Source organism: Cygnus olor, chromosome 2, assembly GCF_009769625.2.
Source record: "Cygnus olor isolate bCygOlo1 chromosome 2, bCygOlo1.pri.v2, whole genome shotgun sequence".
NCBI classification, from domain to species: Eukaryota; Metazoa; Chordata; class Aves; order Anseriformes; family Anatidae; genus Cygnus; species Cygnus olor.
Genome location: NC_049170.1, coordinates 20,909,432 through 20,925,290, shown reverse-complemented (window position 1 = coordinate 20,925,290; position 15,859 = coordinate 20,909,432). Strand labels below are relative to the sequence as shown.

Genomic DNA, 15,859 nt, shown 5'->3' with positions numbered 1-15,859 from the left:
CAATCAGATGCAACTTAGTTAATCTGTACAATCACAGTCACTACAGAGTGTGATGACAGTCAGAAAACCCACTTCTGAGGGATGCCAGAAGGGGGATAAATATTAGACATGACACAGGAACATAGGGCTTAAGAACAGCTTCTGAGACATCAAATCTGATTCCCTGGTACAGCAGGAAAGAGTTTCATACGCTCACCATGTATACTTATCACAAAATTGGAAAGGTCAAAGATTTTCCTCTTTGGGCAAAAGATTTTGTTCCAGTATGTATGTACTTTGGAGATATACTGGTTTAAGTTATTACTCTACGAAGTTACTCTTCAAGTGATTCCTGCAGGAGTAATTGTAATGTTACCATAAAAGCTGTCTAGCCCTTCAAGAGAAAAATAAGGTCCCTTCACCACTCATTGTCAAAACTTCAGAGAAAAAAGTCACTCCCATTAGCAAAGTTTCTGTCTGCCCACTGTGTCACTCAGACAGTACTTCAAGGCATGTGGTTGGCTGTACTAAGGTGCTCAACTTTCAAGCAGATCTTTGCCCAGGAGTGAACCATGTATAGTGATAAGTTGTTCCAAGATGAGGTGTGTTGATGAATAAGATTTTGGTGCCACTGCCTGAAAAGTTTGAAATTATAGTTCAGTTAAACACTGAATAATTATCCAAACTGCCAGGTAATTACCTGAGTCAAGGAATTTCTCAGTCTTTCCATTTAGTTTATATGAACACTGATTCAGTGTCAGAGCATCTAGACCAGATCAATCTCTTTCATTTTTAGGAGAGAGTTCTGTATTTTCTTACTGTTCCAGTGGCCACAGGGAAAACTGACAAAATCACTTTTTTTGTTGCAGTTCAGCAAGACTTTCTGTCCTATCTGAAAGCTTTAGTTTGTATTCAGTAAAGGCAATGAAAGTGCCAGACAGCTCAGCACCAGACTGATTTCAGATGATGTATGCATACACATAGGCACACATATAAACGAAAAGAAAGCTGGTTCATCATCCTTCTAAAAAACACCCTGGGCGTATGTTGGCAGTATCCAGTGTGCTCTGTGATCCTCACATGTGAGTTTTGCCCATGTCCCAGTTTCACCATGGCTGCTCACAGGCATTTGGGGTTGGGGATGAGTGGGAGGGAGGTCTGTGCTTACCAGCTCCCCCCACAATGGGTGCTCTAAGGTTAGGATGCAGCCTGGATGTCACTTCAGATTCTACAGCTATTAAGGGCAAGTAGCTCGTACTTGGAAAACAAATTTGCAACCTATCTGTCATTCAGTAACCCAACTGATAAAAGAGGACACTAATGTATACTTTTTTAAGAGAAAAAAGGATCTACAGTATGGTTCTTAAAGAAAAAGAAGTCATTTTAAAGAGTTGTCAAGACTATTTTGAAGATACTTGCTTTTTAAACTTGAGATCTGGGGAAGATGAGTTAAAGCTGATAAACAAAAACTGAAACTGGAATATGGTTTTACCTCTCATGTATTCCAATATAGTGACTTCATATGCTCTATAGGAGGAAAACTATGACAGATTTCAAGTTATCTCACATCTGCAAATGTCTTTTTATGGTTTTGATTCATAAACTTTTGTGACATCCGTTACTGTACATGTTCTGCATTTTTTTAGGAAGTCAGTATAAATTAAGGTTTAACTTTTCTATCATAGTCCAAGGAATTTAGTACTGCATGATGCCTAGCATACTGTCTTTACATTGGCACTACAGGTTGTTGTAATAGTTGCCCAAAATTTTTCTACTTTTTATAATGTTATTTCCCATATGAGTTTGCTTTTCCAGAGAATTATAGTTGCCTCAACACTAAGATGGGAATAAACTGAGGAAACCTGTAAAACATGATTAAAACAAAGGTGTGGCAAAGTTTCAGACAAAGTGAAACTAAATTACTCATTATGTTAATTGTCTTATAAAATGTTTTTGATGCTTTTGTTAGTCTTTGCAGTAAAACTGAAGTAAGAAAAAAAAAAAAAAGAAGGGAAGGGATCACAGTTGTATCCCTTAATCTACCTAAAAGAACAAAATCACACAAAGGTGGATTATTCAAGGGAATAAAGGAGAAAATTTTGCACATGAGGATAAAGGAGGGCAGGGAAACTAAGGCAGGAGGTAGTAGTACAAGGTGCATAAATAATTCTTTTAAAAAAGAAGAGCCATTTTATTGCACTGTTCTCATTGGTGAGGGTAACATATGGAATGAAGATGTATTTGGACAGCCTAAACATGTAGATATATAGGATGGCAAGCATATCAGGGAAATCTAAAAAGATGCAAACAAGAAACAAATGTGTTTTCTTGGTTATAAATGAAAGCTGACTACAATGAAGTCTAACTGATTTAATAGTTGTTACAGGATAAATCAAGCTTTTAAGAAGATGATACTGATGGAATATTTCAAAGACAATCAGTAAATTATTCTTACATTCCCAGTATAGATTTCTTTTCCAAAATAAGAGTTTTTTAGCAATAACTTCATCTTTGCAACTTGTCATTCCTTGAAATAACTACCTGTTTGAAACAAAATTATGTCTCCAAATGAATTACCAGTCACTTTTTATCAAAGTGTTTTTGAAACTGGCTTTTCTCAACTCCGGATTTACAGCAATTAAGAAAGAGCAGTCTTACCATTTAGCTCCTAGAAATATCAGAAGTGCTGGCACTCTCAACAGGGTGAGCTGTTAATGTCTTCTGATACTCTGAAGGAATTCACTATGAGATTCCTGAACTCCTCAACTGGTGCATTTGAAAAAAAAAAAAAAAAAAAGAAAAGAAAAAAAAAAGAGGAATGTCATCAGTGGTATAAGTTTCATCAAAATTGCTCATTATAATGAATATTCTTTTATAATAGTAATATTAATTTTTAAAATTAAAATTATGGACAAGATATTTCAGAGAGTGAAAATCATCTTACTGCTTTGCACTAAGGAGAAAATGAAAGGGATAGATGAATGGGCTTTGTCATTAACTATTATTACGTAAACCTGCTGAGACTAACATATGCAAACTGTCTAATAAAAGGCTCAGAGGCTGAAATATCAGTGTTTCATCTTACTGTTTTCATCTTTCCTATGATGCACTGTGGAAATGCAATTATATGATTTTGTAAGTTATCCTTTAAAGTGAAGCCAACTTTTCATGCATGCTAATGTATTTATGCAGTATACATTTTGCCTGGATCAAATACTTTCTTAAAGATATCATTTGATCAGTTTGAAGTTTCTTTTTCAATTGTTTTTATAGAAGGCAGAGGCATACTAAACAGCATTTCTGGTTTCTGTCAAAATATAACTCTGAAAAATCAGAGAGAAACTTATTTTTAATGAATTATTTTCAGCGCTGAGAATCATAAATCTCCATTGAAGTAACTTTGACTTGAGTAAGATCATCACTCTCCACTGATATATTCCTAAAGTAAAACTTCCTGTTTCATTACTCATCATGTACATTTTCCTGTCCTTTGAGACACTAAACTGTAGACTGTTAAATTCTGTTACCTGCTTCTCCCTTCCCCTTTTATTTATTTATTGTATTAGTTACCTCTGTTTCTCTGAATATTTCAGAATCCCTCAGCGTAGGGATGGAAAGTTTAAAGTTCAACTTTAAAAGCTCTCCCTACATTGAAATTGTTTCTATTTGTCTCTCTCAGAGCTCTTCTACGTGGACTTAATGCTTTTGGAATTATATGTTTGATGCAGAACTTCAATCTTCAGATAATTCACAGTAATTTTTGAAATTTAACAGTTAAGTTAACCACAAGTCTCTGCAAGCTTATTTAAAGAGAGAGACAAATTTTCAAAGCAGTAGCTAAAAGAAGAATAGTATGTAGCTATTGTTGTAATGGATTTTTCTACATGATTAACAACATGTACAAATGCTTTATTTGCCTTTGCATACACTTAGGAACTTACACTTACTATACAGAGTGCATGTCTTTCTCTGAAAGAAAGTAGACTGTCAAAACTGAGAAGACTTGTTGTAACTAGTGCTGTTATAAAGTGCCACTGAGCAGTTTGTACTGAATTGTTATCAGCATGGTGATTGACAGCACGCCAGAAGACACGTGCTCATTCATAACTCACATCTTCATGACATTATTATCTGCTCTTACCTTTGTTCATGTCACCAGCTTCCTGAAAAATCTCCTTTTATTTCCTCATCTTGATAATTTTTTTCCTGTATTAAGACATTTTTAATTCTTTTTCAGCTTGGGTTTCTCAGACTGTTCTTATACAGTCTAAGAAACCAGCAGAAATCTCTCCCAGGGCTGTCCGATCCTGACCCCAGTGGGAGTGTTCTAAATATGTAGACTTTTCTTCTGAGTTATTCTTATTCAGAGCCCGTCTGGATGCCTACCTGGGCAACCTGCTCTAGGGAACATGCTTTGGCAGGGGGGTTGGACTCAATGATCTCTCGAGGTCCCTTCCAACCCCTACAATTCTGTGATTCTGTGATTGTCCATCATCTCCAACACTGAAAATTTCAAAACATTAGATAGTTCTGTCAGAATTCTGCTGCCACTGAATCAGGAAAAAAAAAAAAAAAAAAGTCCACACAAGCCAGGGAAGCATATACAAATCAAACAATAATGCTTGCTCATAGTTCTTTCGGAGGGGAAAAAAAAAAAAAAAAATGTGAACTGAACATTCAAATCTTAGATGAAGAAAACTTGACTCCGGTTAATTAATACTTTGACTCATTTAAATTATTGCAATAAGTTGATACTGTATGTGGATTGATCTACCTGATGTAGAACTTGTTTTGTTTGAACAAAATATTAGGTAAGTCCTGGCAGGGTTATTACTTTTTAAAAATAATCTAAGCAATATTATTTTAGGAAGTTAAGTTTTAAGAGAAAATTGGTGAGAAATGAAGAGTTAGAATCTGTCAAGTGCTTTGAAAACTTTAGGTGAAGAAGACAATTTGCTTTTTTTTTTTTTTCATTTTAAGATAGATTCTGCTAGAAAAAGCATCATTCAGTTTTATTGCAGTTGTGTGCATTTTTTTTTTCCAAAAATGTATGAAAAACTTAGTCCTAGGAACTTTTTTTATCTTTAAAAATATACAAGTATTCTGTGCACTGAAGTGTTGAGGTAACGACTGCCAAAATCTATTTAGAAGGTGCTCAGCACCTTCTGAAAATAGGGCTAACTCAAGCAGTGAGAACTAAATAAGCAGAAAGATAGTATTAAAAATGTCAGAAAAGATATTCACTGATTTTTAATTTAGAGAGCCACTGCTTCACAGAAAATGTCTTTAAAATATGGGCAAATGAGGAAAAGTTGTGTTTTTTTCTTCCTGCTATGTCTTGTTTATTGGATGTACATGTAAAGTGCAGGACTGTGTTCCACTCCTTGCTGAGTAAAAGGGAGAAGCAGAGAAGCAGTATTTGTGCGATGCCCCCGCTTTAAACTACATGGTCAGCCATCAAAAAGCTCTAATGATGGCATTACTGCAAAGAAAATAAAACTTCATTAAAAACATATTTATTAGTAAACTTAATTTGCACATTATGAAAATACTTTTGATTCTGAACCAAGAAGACATAGCCTGAAAAATAAACTGCCTTCCTGAAATACTCGTGTGAAACAGAAGGATTAGCATGCATGAAAAAGTAGAGAAATGAACAGTGACAGTTAAACTTGCATCATGTTGTTTCTATAATATGTTCTTGTGCTTTGTATAGCATATATTCTGCTTAAAAAAATCTGTATGGCAACAGTTTGTCAGGAAGATGCTGTTTTCAAATGAATGGGAAAGCAGAGGAGAAAAGCTTTTTCCTAAATGTTTAAAAATAATTTTAAAAGAGTTAGACTTCTTTCAAAAGTCAAAATGGTTCCACAGAAAGATTTCAGGAAGCCTTTTGATACTGTCAATCTGAAAAGTCTTCATATAGTATTAATAATAAACGGTTAATGTTTTTTGATTATTCATTTTAAAATATTCTCTCTCTGATTAAAAAGCCCTCTGGTATATTTGATTTGAGGAGTCCAGGAATATTTAGCAAATGTTTTTATTGCCTCCATCCATTTGGTAAGCTTGGCTTCATTTCCTGTGGCTCTACTGAAACAAATATCGATGTAAATGAGCCAGGGAAAGATTCTGAATTCCTCTCAGCTCACAACATGAATATGAGAGGTACAGACTGAGAGCAAAACCTGGGTTTTGTTGCTCTTTCACTGCAGAATTAACAAAGCAGATTGTCTCATGTCAGAACCTTTATATTCAAGTTGGAATTCTTAGTCTATTTTTCTGGTGGAGAGTGGATTCATAAGAACTTTCTTTCCAATATCTTGTGAGGGAGAATTACATGCTCCTATTGCATGCTCTGGATTCAGTTTCTAATATTGTTCTGACTGCATTAGAAATGTAGCCTTAAGAGTAATAGTGGCCTCTGCTGCATAGGGAAAACGTTAAACCCAGCCACAAAGTAAAAGGAATTCTATGAGAGGAAGAAATTCTTCCCTTTCCTTCATTTTTAGTGTCCTCAAGTGAGTTCAAGAGGATATTGAGACCAGTAAGATATGCTATATCCCCATGAGGTTCTCAGAAGAGTGGTTGTAAGCATTTAGATCATTCCTCAGATGAAGGCAAGCATGGAGAAGATTCTGAATTGCCATGTAATGAAATTGTTAAGAAATACTCCCATCAGAGTATCAGAGGGTAGGTAAAAAAAATCCTCTGCATATGAATAGAAATTTTCCAATATGGCAAGACATATAATTGTACAGATCTAAAAGTTCATGGTTTTCTTGGACTGTATTTCTCCCACTCTTTGACAACCTTTATCGATGAGCATGATGGGACAGTGGAAGACCAGGACTTAACTGCTGCAAGCCAATAGAAATATGTCTTTTAAACGTTAAACTTTCCCTAAGGTTGGTTTATCACCTCAGCTTGGCCTTCCACTGTGTTCGACCCATAGAGGGCAGTGACATACAATTAATAACAACTTTTCAGATCATGAAACCAAAACATCCTCTTCACATATGGTTTTAGTAGTCTCAGTGTATGTTTTGGGGAAGAAAAATATCAGCTAGACAGTTTAGTATGAACAGAAAAAAAAATGGTGGTTGTCATGTATTAGAAGTGATGTGGTATTGTTAAGGTCTGTTTCCTTTTATATACAGTTTTCTGGATGCTGTTTTTTATATTTCTTTGAAACATCTCCTTAGGCTGAGGATGGTGGGATGGTAATAGTGCAAGTGATGCAAATATCTCGTCATTGTGCTTAGCTGGAGTGGAAGTGCTGGCAACAATGCACATGGGAAAGTGGATGATGACCTCGTTTTAGATATGAAAGGGAGAAGTTAAGGGAAGTTAGAGTGTGAGGTGAACAAAACTGAACTGGAAGGAAGGCCAAGGTGAATGTCATGACAAGTAAGAAAGATACACATATGGCTTTGATACAAAAGTACTGGCATGAGGAAAAGAGACTAGCTTAAGCTCAAGCAATTGTAGCAAAGAAGGAAATGTGTTGCACAGGGTATGATGTTTACAATGCAGAAGAGGGCTGAAACCAGAGATGTGGATGAGTGGCAGCAAGACAGATCATAGCTTTTTTAAAAAATTTATATATATATATATATAATAAAATATAGTAAATATATATAATATATATTATATATTATATAATAATATAATGTGTAATATGTAGTATGTAATATGTAATATATAATATAATATATATATTATTTTTACAGGACTACATGTAGCCAGGCTCATGCAAGTTTACCTGCCTTAGTAGGAAAACAGGATTTTCGCCCTGACCATTAGCCAGCATGATCAACCCCCACACATGGACAGTGTTGATATTATCAGCCAAAGCCACAAATCTTAATTATCTCTTATCAGTCTAGTGGAGCATAGAGTTAGACTGGACCTGTTGCCATCAGGCCAGGTAGAAGAGCAATCCAGACACTCGGTATGTGTGTGTGTCAGTAGAACAGCCTCACCAAAACAGAAAGAAAGGTGACTCTGGCCTCAATCCTCCTCTATGCTGAGATACATTTCTTCTGATTCTCATATATCTCTTCTACATTAATACATGTAGATTGGAATGAAAAAAAAAAAAAAAAAAAAAAAAGAAAAAACAAACAAACAAACAAAAAAACCACAGGATTTCTGGATGCAATGGGAAGGCCAAAGCACAGACTGATTTCCTCCCACCCCCAGGCCGCATTTATGTTTTTGAAGCAAACACATTCCAAAGATATGAAAGAAATGCCAAAGCACCAGACAGATTAAATGAATAAAGAAAACAAAATAATAATTCATAACATGGAATCTGCAAAAAGTACAAGCTATGATTCCCGCATGCCAAGTATGTATCCAGAAAAAATGTATAGCTTACATCCCTTAGCCAAGCCAGCTCCACTGTCTGGACCTGGGGAGGAGAGCTGACAACCTGCCTGTCACTCCTTTTCCTACCTCTTCTTAGTTGTTTCATGCAGACAGTGTGCACATATTTTTTAAGGGACTTTGCACTCCATATTAGAACAGCCTTCTTTCAGTTATGTAGGGGATGGGGTTATTTTTGTCATTTTGCTCTGTAGAACTGTAGCTGAGCAAGTGAAAAATCAGCCTTTCATGCTTTTTGAAATGCTGCTGTTGTATAGGAACTGTTACTGTTGAACTCAGAGAAAGAAATGGCTTTCTATTCTGTTTTGCTAGCATACCCGTATTTGAGATTTTGTGAAATGTAAAGACATGAACACCTTTGTTTGTTTTTATTTTTTGTAAAATTTCAATTTGAAAAATCTTAATTCTAGCAAAAAGTTTTCTACATATTTCAGTGTCTCCCTAGGAGATGTGGAGGGGGGAAGGGATTAAAAAAAAATAATAAAAAAAAACCTCTAGTTCCCGTAAGTGCATAAAGACTTGATATTTCATGGTTATGCCACCATGGCTATCAACACAACTGAGGCTTATATTATGGTTAACTATGCTACATTTAGCATTTTCAGAATTTATATAAATATTTATCTCTGTACATTGAAAGAAGTTCCACTGACTTCTATATATCTGAACTTAAACATGCAATTTTTTATAGATTTGGAGATTAATGTTGCGATACATAAAAGTTTTGAATGTTTCTATCTCATTAAAATGCATAAATTGAAAGGAATTCCCTTATTAACTCTCCTAAATTTACTACTAATACACAGCACTGAACTGCTTTTGTAAAATTAATGAGTAGTTTCTTATAGATAATGTCTGAGAATTTTTTTCCATTTTCCAAGGGCAGACAAAAGAGTTTCCAGAAACAACAAATTAATAAAATGTTTAAAAGTTCTTCTCTTCTAAGATTTGTTTTGTATTCCATGTTGGAAACCTTAAAGCCAAATATAACTCATCATAACAATGCATTTTATTCTTGTCGTGAATAGATGGAAGATGTTTTCATAGTAAACAAATTACCCCAATAATATGTAATACTCTTTTGGAGGTTATTCAAAAACGTTAAAATCAAGGGAATGTAGACTTCAGAGTTACCAGAATAATTAAGTTATATTGTTGACTGCATGTGTGATGAACAAAAATAATATGAGTAAATTTGTTAGATTTGAAAACTGTTTTACCTCTGCTAAAATCAGCATGAATTACAGTATTTACTATTGTTGAACTGTTTGTTAATGTAGATTCCTCTACACTTTGTTTCCAAATAGAAATTTAAGTGGAATTTTTAGAAAGGGTCTAGTATTCATTCTGGTTTCAATCCCCCTAACTTGATTAACAACCAACTGATAATATAGGCAGCTGGCACCCTATAGAATAAATGGATCTCTGATATGACAGCACATAAAAGTCAGGAGTTTCACTGTGAGAAATGCATTGTGAATATCATAACCAGTTGTCATATGTGGAACTAGTGGTGCAAAGCACCAACAATGTCCCATTATGTTATTTTCTCTTTGTGTGAGCTTTAAACCAATGAGACATCACTGAAGAAGCAATGCCTAAGATTGCCTCTGTACTTGTTTGTGTGACCAATCATCATGACTTACAAAGAGATGTTATTGCTGCTGGTGTAGTACCATTAGGTATACACCAATAGATTTGTTCAGCTGAATATTTATGGAGTAAAAGTTTCACACAGTCACACACAGTTATGGAGATCATTCCTGGTGTTTTCTTTTCTATTTAACAATTTAATGAATAAATGTGTATATGCGTTAAATAATTAAATATACTTATAATGAAGATTTTCCAAAACACCAAAATGCCATCATCAAGCCGTACCTCAGTAACTATGCTATGGTAGGTTTGAGGACCTCCTTTCAAAAGATATCAATAATTCTGTGAATTCCCTGGTTCTGAAACAGCTAATATAATATTTTTGTGCATGCTTGTCTGCACTTTCTTATTCAGCATACAATATCAAAAGCACCCAGCTTCATTTTCTCATCATAAATATGCATAAGACAATCTTATTAACATAAATCTGATCTAACAGGTTCACTATATAGAAAGAAATGTAAGTCTTTTACTTCCCTGGCTATTTTTTACTGTTGTAACTATTTTCCTTAGATCTTGTTTCTTCATGTACTGCTTTCTTAGAGCCTTTGTTATGCATTACATTTACTTGTTTGCTGCATTGCACAATGTTTTTATTAACCCTAGATGGAGTACTAATGGGTTTTGGCTAAAAAAAAAAAAAAAAAAAGAGCAAAAAATGTCTGTTTTATGATTTGGATGATTAGACATACAGTCATAAAGAATTTAAATTGGGACATATAAAAAACTTTTGCAAATATTTATTGTCAGTGTCATCATCTATATGGATCATCTATTCACAGCAATTGAAACTGGTGCATCTGCATTCTAATACCGCTATTAAAAAATAATGCATGTTGTTTGCTGCTGACTTGCTAGTTAGGTGATATGATTGAATATTTAAGGATTTTTTTAATATATTAACGTATTTGAAAGTCAGAATGTTCTTATTTAACTTCAGATAAACTATACTAAACATGAATATTTGACATTTGTTAGTTGTTTCCCCTTGTACTACCTTTGTCACAATTATTAAAGATTCTTCTTATCAGATTCCTTAATTTTAAAATGGAAAAGCAACCTTGCATTTAGTAATGTATTCTAAACACAAAGCATCTCAGTATTATATAAATTTAAATACTACTCTACCAAACGTTTTGGAGTTCAATCATACACACAGTAATTTCTGTATCAAGACTTGATCTATTATTGATGTTTGTGATTTCTATGGTAATCATCTCATTTTGCTATTTTTCCTAATATCCCAGCAAAACATATGTTTACCATTTCTTGAAGAAAATGAAGGGGCATGTTACAGACTTCTCTGTATTTTTATACAAAAACTGGTACTTGCTAATCCATGCTTATGTGTTTTACTGTATATATTTTATTCAAACTTCAGACTGATGTTGGAACCGTGAAAATATGGAGTGAATCAGGAAATCATGGTGATGAATGGAACAAAGTTGAGTTACACTTGGGGAAGCTGAGAAATTTTGAAGTTATCTTTGAAGGCATTCGTACCAGAGACCTAGGAGGAGGAGCAGCAATAGATGACATAGAGTTCAACAACTGTACCACAGGTAAATTCAAGAGGGAAGTTTCTAGAGGGATGACAGAAGGACATGTAAGATGTTATTGCTCAAGTATATAATGGCTTTACTGATTTTATCATAGTGTCTTTATACATAAAATCAGTTATGAATACATTATTTTCCCTTTTATAACTCTATTAGTGTTCTATTCATACACTGTCTTGCATTAGTGCTATATTCTCACAGTAAATTACTGCAGATAAATCCAATAAAAGTCTGAATTTATGTTTCATTACTCGGTTTTGAGTAAGACCTTTCCTTCTGTTTAACTCATTGCTCAGTTATTGAGTATCTGGTTTTGTACATAATAGTTTCATATAAATTATGTCAGATTATATTAAGTGAAACCTGTGGCCTCCCTATTTTATTGTAAAGACTCTTCCCATAAAAATGAGTTGAGACTACAGATGAACCACTGTCACTATTCCTTTTCTCAGTTCAGCTCAAATGTTAGGGCCATCAAAGTAAAACAAAACCTGTGACTCTATCACAGGGTATTCATCCTATTAAATGCATCTCTTTGTGGACATAGACAGAGACAGAATTTTCCTTTAATCAATCAATAACTAAGAAAAGTAGAAAACTGAGTGGATTGTGGTTTCCATTAAGGAAGAATGTGGTCTCTGTCCCTGGTAGGAAACAGTGTGACAATAAAAGCACATTGGTTGAGTAACAAAATCATTGATAAGACCACATATCAATACTTTATGGATTTGGGGGAGGTTATTTAGGCTGATTTGAAACTCCTGCCATGATCTGGATGCCCATGTTCTGGCTAGAGCATGGAAAGTGCAGTTCTAGAGAGCATCTGTTTCTCTAGGGAGCCTGCTTTGGCAGGGGTTGGACCCGATGATCTCTTGAAGTCCCTTCCAACTCCTACAATTCTGTGATTCTGTAGTTCTGATATCTTTTTATCTAATTTCATCTGAAAAAAAATGTAGTTTTTCCATTTGGTGTCTGTGGTGTAAAGCAAGACATGGAAAATGGATACAACTTGGGATCTACTTCAAACTGAACTTAAATAAAATTCTAAGGCTGATGTACCCTTAAAAGCTCTTTTAGACACATGAATGTTTGTGATTCCCTCATACTTTTTCAAAGTGCCACTTTGTTCCCATAGCTAGGCATGCAATCATTCTCCAAAGGACATGAATAAATGGGTAAGGATGCCCTAATAAGAGATGGGAGATCATCATTCCCCTATAACTCTTGAATGAAAAAAGGAGATTGATCTTTCTTGAAGTTTTTTTCCAAATTATGCTCAGACACAGTATTTCATAAGGTAGGGTCTAGTTAAACTCCATTCCTGGGATTTTCTGTCCCATTTGGGGGCTAGAACAATTTAGACAATTCACAGTCATTTACATGAGCATACTCATCAAATAAAAGTAGCAGGATTACTTCTTTAAGGAAGAAGATGACTCCCCATTAAGTTCATAAGGATGGTATCAACATATTTTGTAAAATGTAGAAATACTGCTGCTTACTTTTAACACCATGTATTTTGTGATAATCCAAAAATAGTTGTTACAAGAATATTACTAGAAAAATTCCACGGAGTTGTCATTGTGCTTAAGAAAGTTGTTTGAATAGGGAGTTGGAAAGGCATCATATGAAGGATCGTAAAGCTCTCAAAATGTTAAAATTGCTGAGATTTACACTGGTTTTAGTCTATGACACTGCAAGTCTGAATGTTAATAGTGTATTATATCCAGTACTGCATGAAAATGCCTTGGCAGAGAACCAGTTCAGAAAGTAACTTGTGGTTGTTACAGTATAGCAACTATTTGTTTTATAGCATTATTTCAGCAAGAACCTCTGTTGGGAAAGCAGTTGCACCATTTGCACTGATGATTTTTACATACTTAAAGCTTTTGCATAGGAAAAGGCCTGTGTACTATTCAGAAAATTAATGTTTATGAAGATGGGTGATTCAAAGGAGGCCTTTCTCATGGAGTTTAAAATGCACAGTTGGAGTTCAAAATACAATCCAAATAACATTTTTTTAAAGATTGGTTTAGAAAAGTTAGTTGGAATCCCAAGATAATAATCTTTCATAGAATTGTCACTTGCGTGGTGTATATTTTTGCATTTAAGACACTATCTTTATATGATAAAGAAATCACTCAGAACATCTTCAGTAGCATATACTATGCACAGCAGAGTTTTCATTCAAGTTCAGGTGCCTGTATCTTATTGGAATGTGTTTATGCTTATGCCTTTGCTCTTCGGCAGGATCGGAACCCTGTTATATACCTGCTTTTTAACGTCTGAAAAAGAAAAAAAAAAAAAAGAGAGAGAGAGGGGGGGAAAACAAGTGCACATCTGAAAACAAAACAAAACAATCAATCAAACAAAAAAAGCAACCCACCCCCCATTAATTTTCTGTATCCACAGTGCAATTGGGGCTCAAATTAAAGTAAAGAGGTATCGTTGCATTGTTGTTAGCGCCTTTCACATCAGCTCCGTGTATGATATTTTTTGCCTTGTACTCCACAAGCTGAAATCTGTTTGCTTAATTTTCTCAAGATTTTTGGTATGCTGACCTTCCTGTTGGCATGATGACATGAAAGAGCCTGATCTCACCTTTTTCTTTTTTGTTGTTATTGATTCTTTACCTTTGTAGAACAGACAAACAAAATACATTTTGCCAGATTCTTGAAAACAACATTTCCCGTCTGACCCAGGCCTGGGGCGTTCAGGACAGAGAAAGCATGTCATGTCTAAATTGTTTTTGTTTTTGTTTTTCAGCACAGAGTTCACATATTTATTGTGGTTGTTGTAACAAAGCTAAAAGACAGCAACCACAATCTTATTGTGGCCAAACCCAAGAAGAGTAGCATACAGACCAGAAGGGGTCAGGGTTGACTTGATTTAAAGCACTTATTCATGTACCATGTTTGTAGCTGCAGAATTGCTGACCTAGACACATGGCCAGGGTCCCAGATGGGAACTGGAGGCCACATCTGTATTTTGCTCTGAGACTTTTTAGATTAAACTAAAATCTCATACAGTATTATAGATATTCTAGCCAAGGTAATTACATAAGCAGAGGAATAGACCATGCACAGAAAAAGCTAAAATATAGTTGAAAATTAAAACTTGAATAACAGGTTTGAAATAAACAGCAAGGAATGGAAATAAGAAAGACTTAAATAGGGAAAAGCATGGGAAAACACTGAAAGTCTAGCTGCTTCCCAGTGGGCAAAGATTTCAGATCAGTTCTGAAGCTTTGGGATGTTTTGGGGTAGCCTTCTCCTCCGCACAAACTGTCCTTTCAGAATCTGCTGAATGATATTCCTGGTTCATGGTTTATAGTCAACACAACAAAATAATTGCCTCTTCACAGAAATAATATACTTCATTGAAGACAGCAAAGAAGGAAGAGAGGGACAGTATATGTAAGGCCATGTGAATATTAGAATTGTTTTTTGCAGTATAGTAATAATCAATATTTATAGCAGAGTTTAATAAATCCAAAGGCTTATTTTGTTGTGCATGTGTTTGCTTTCAGCTTGCTTTCATACAGCATGTTATAGAAAGAAGCCGTACACATCATGAGGGAATCTGCATGGAGACAGGTTAGCTTTGCAGACTTCATAGAATGTAGAATCATAAAATCATAGAATGGCTTAGGTTGGAAGGGACCTTAAAGATCATCTAGTTCCAACCCCCTGCCATGGGCAGGAACACTTCCCACTACACCAGGTTGCTCAAAGTCCCATCCAGCCTGGCCTTGAGCACCTCCAGGTGCTCCACAGCTTCTCAGGGCAACCAGTTCCACCCCACCCTCTGGGTAAAGAATTTATTCCTAATATCTAATCTAAATCTTCTCTTTTTTTACTTTTAAACAGTTTCCCCTTATCCTATCACTATCTGCCTGTGTAGGTCTCTCTCCATCCTTTTTATAAGCTCCCATTAAGTACTAAAAGGCCACAGTGAGGTCTACATGGAGCATTCTCTTCTTCAGGCTGAACATCTCCAGCTCTCTCAGTCTTTCTTCGTAGGAGAGGTGCTCCAGCCTTCTGATCATCCTCATGGCCCTCCTCTGGACCACTCTAACAGATCCGCATATTTCTTGTGCTGGGGGCCCCATATCTGGATGCAGTAGGTCCTCATGCAGGTGGGACCTCACAAGGGCAGAGCAGAGGGGGACAATCACCTCCCTCAAACTGCGGGCCTCTGTTGATGCAGCTCAGGATACTGTTGGCTTTCTGGGCAATAAGCATACACTTCTGACTCATGTAGAGGTTTTTGTC

The 15,859-nt window shown here is 35.3% G+C and overlaps 1 protein-coding gene across 1 annotated transcript in view; it reads left to right on the top strand.

The window, feature by feature from the left end:
- Positions 1-15,859, top strand: part of MALRD1 (MAM and LDL receptor class A domain containing 1) — a 265,114-nt gene that overhangs the window by 151,939 nt on the left and 97,316 nt on the right. The window contains exon 30 of the mRNA XM_040550276.1: positions 11,408-11,588. Within this exon, the coding sequence (XP_040406210.1) occupies positions 11,408-11,588 (181 nt within the window). The remainder of the gene's footprint in view (positions 1-11,407; positions 11,589-15,859) is intronic.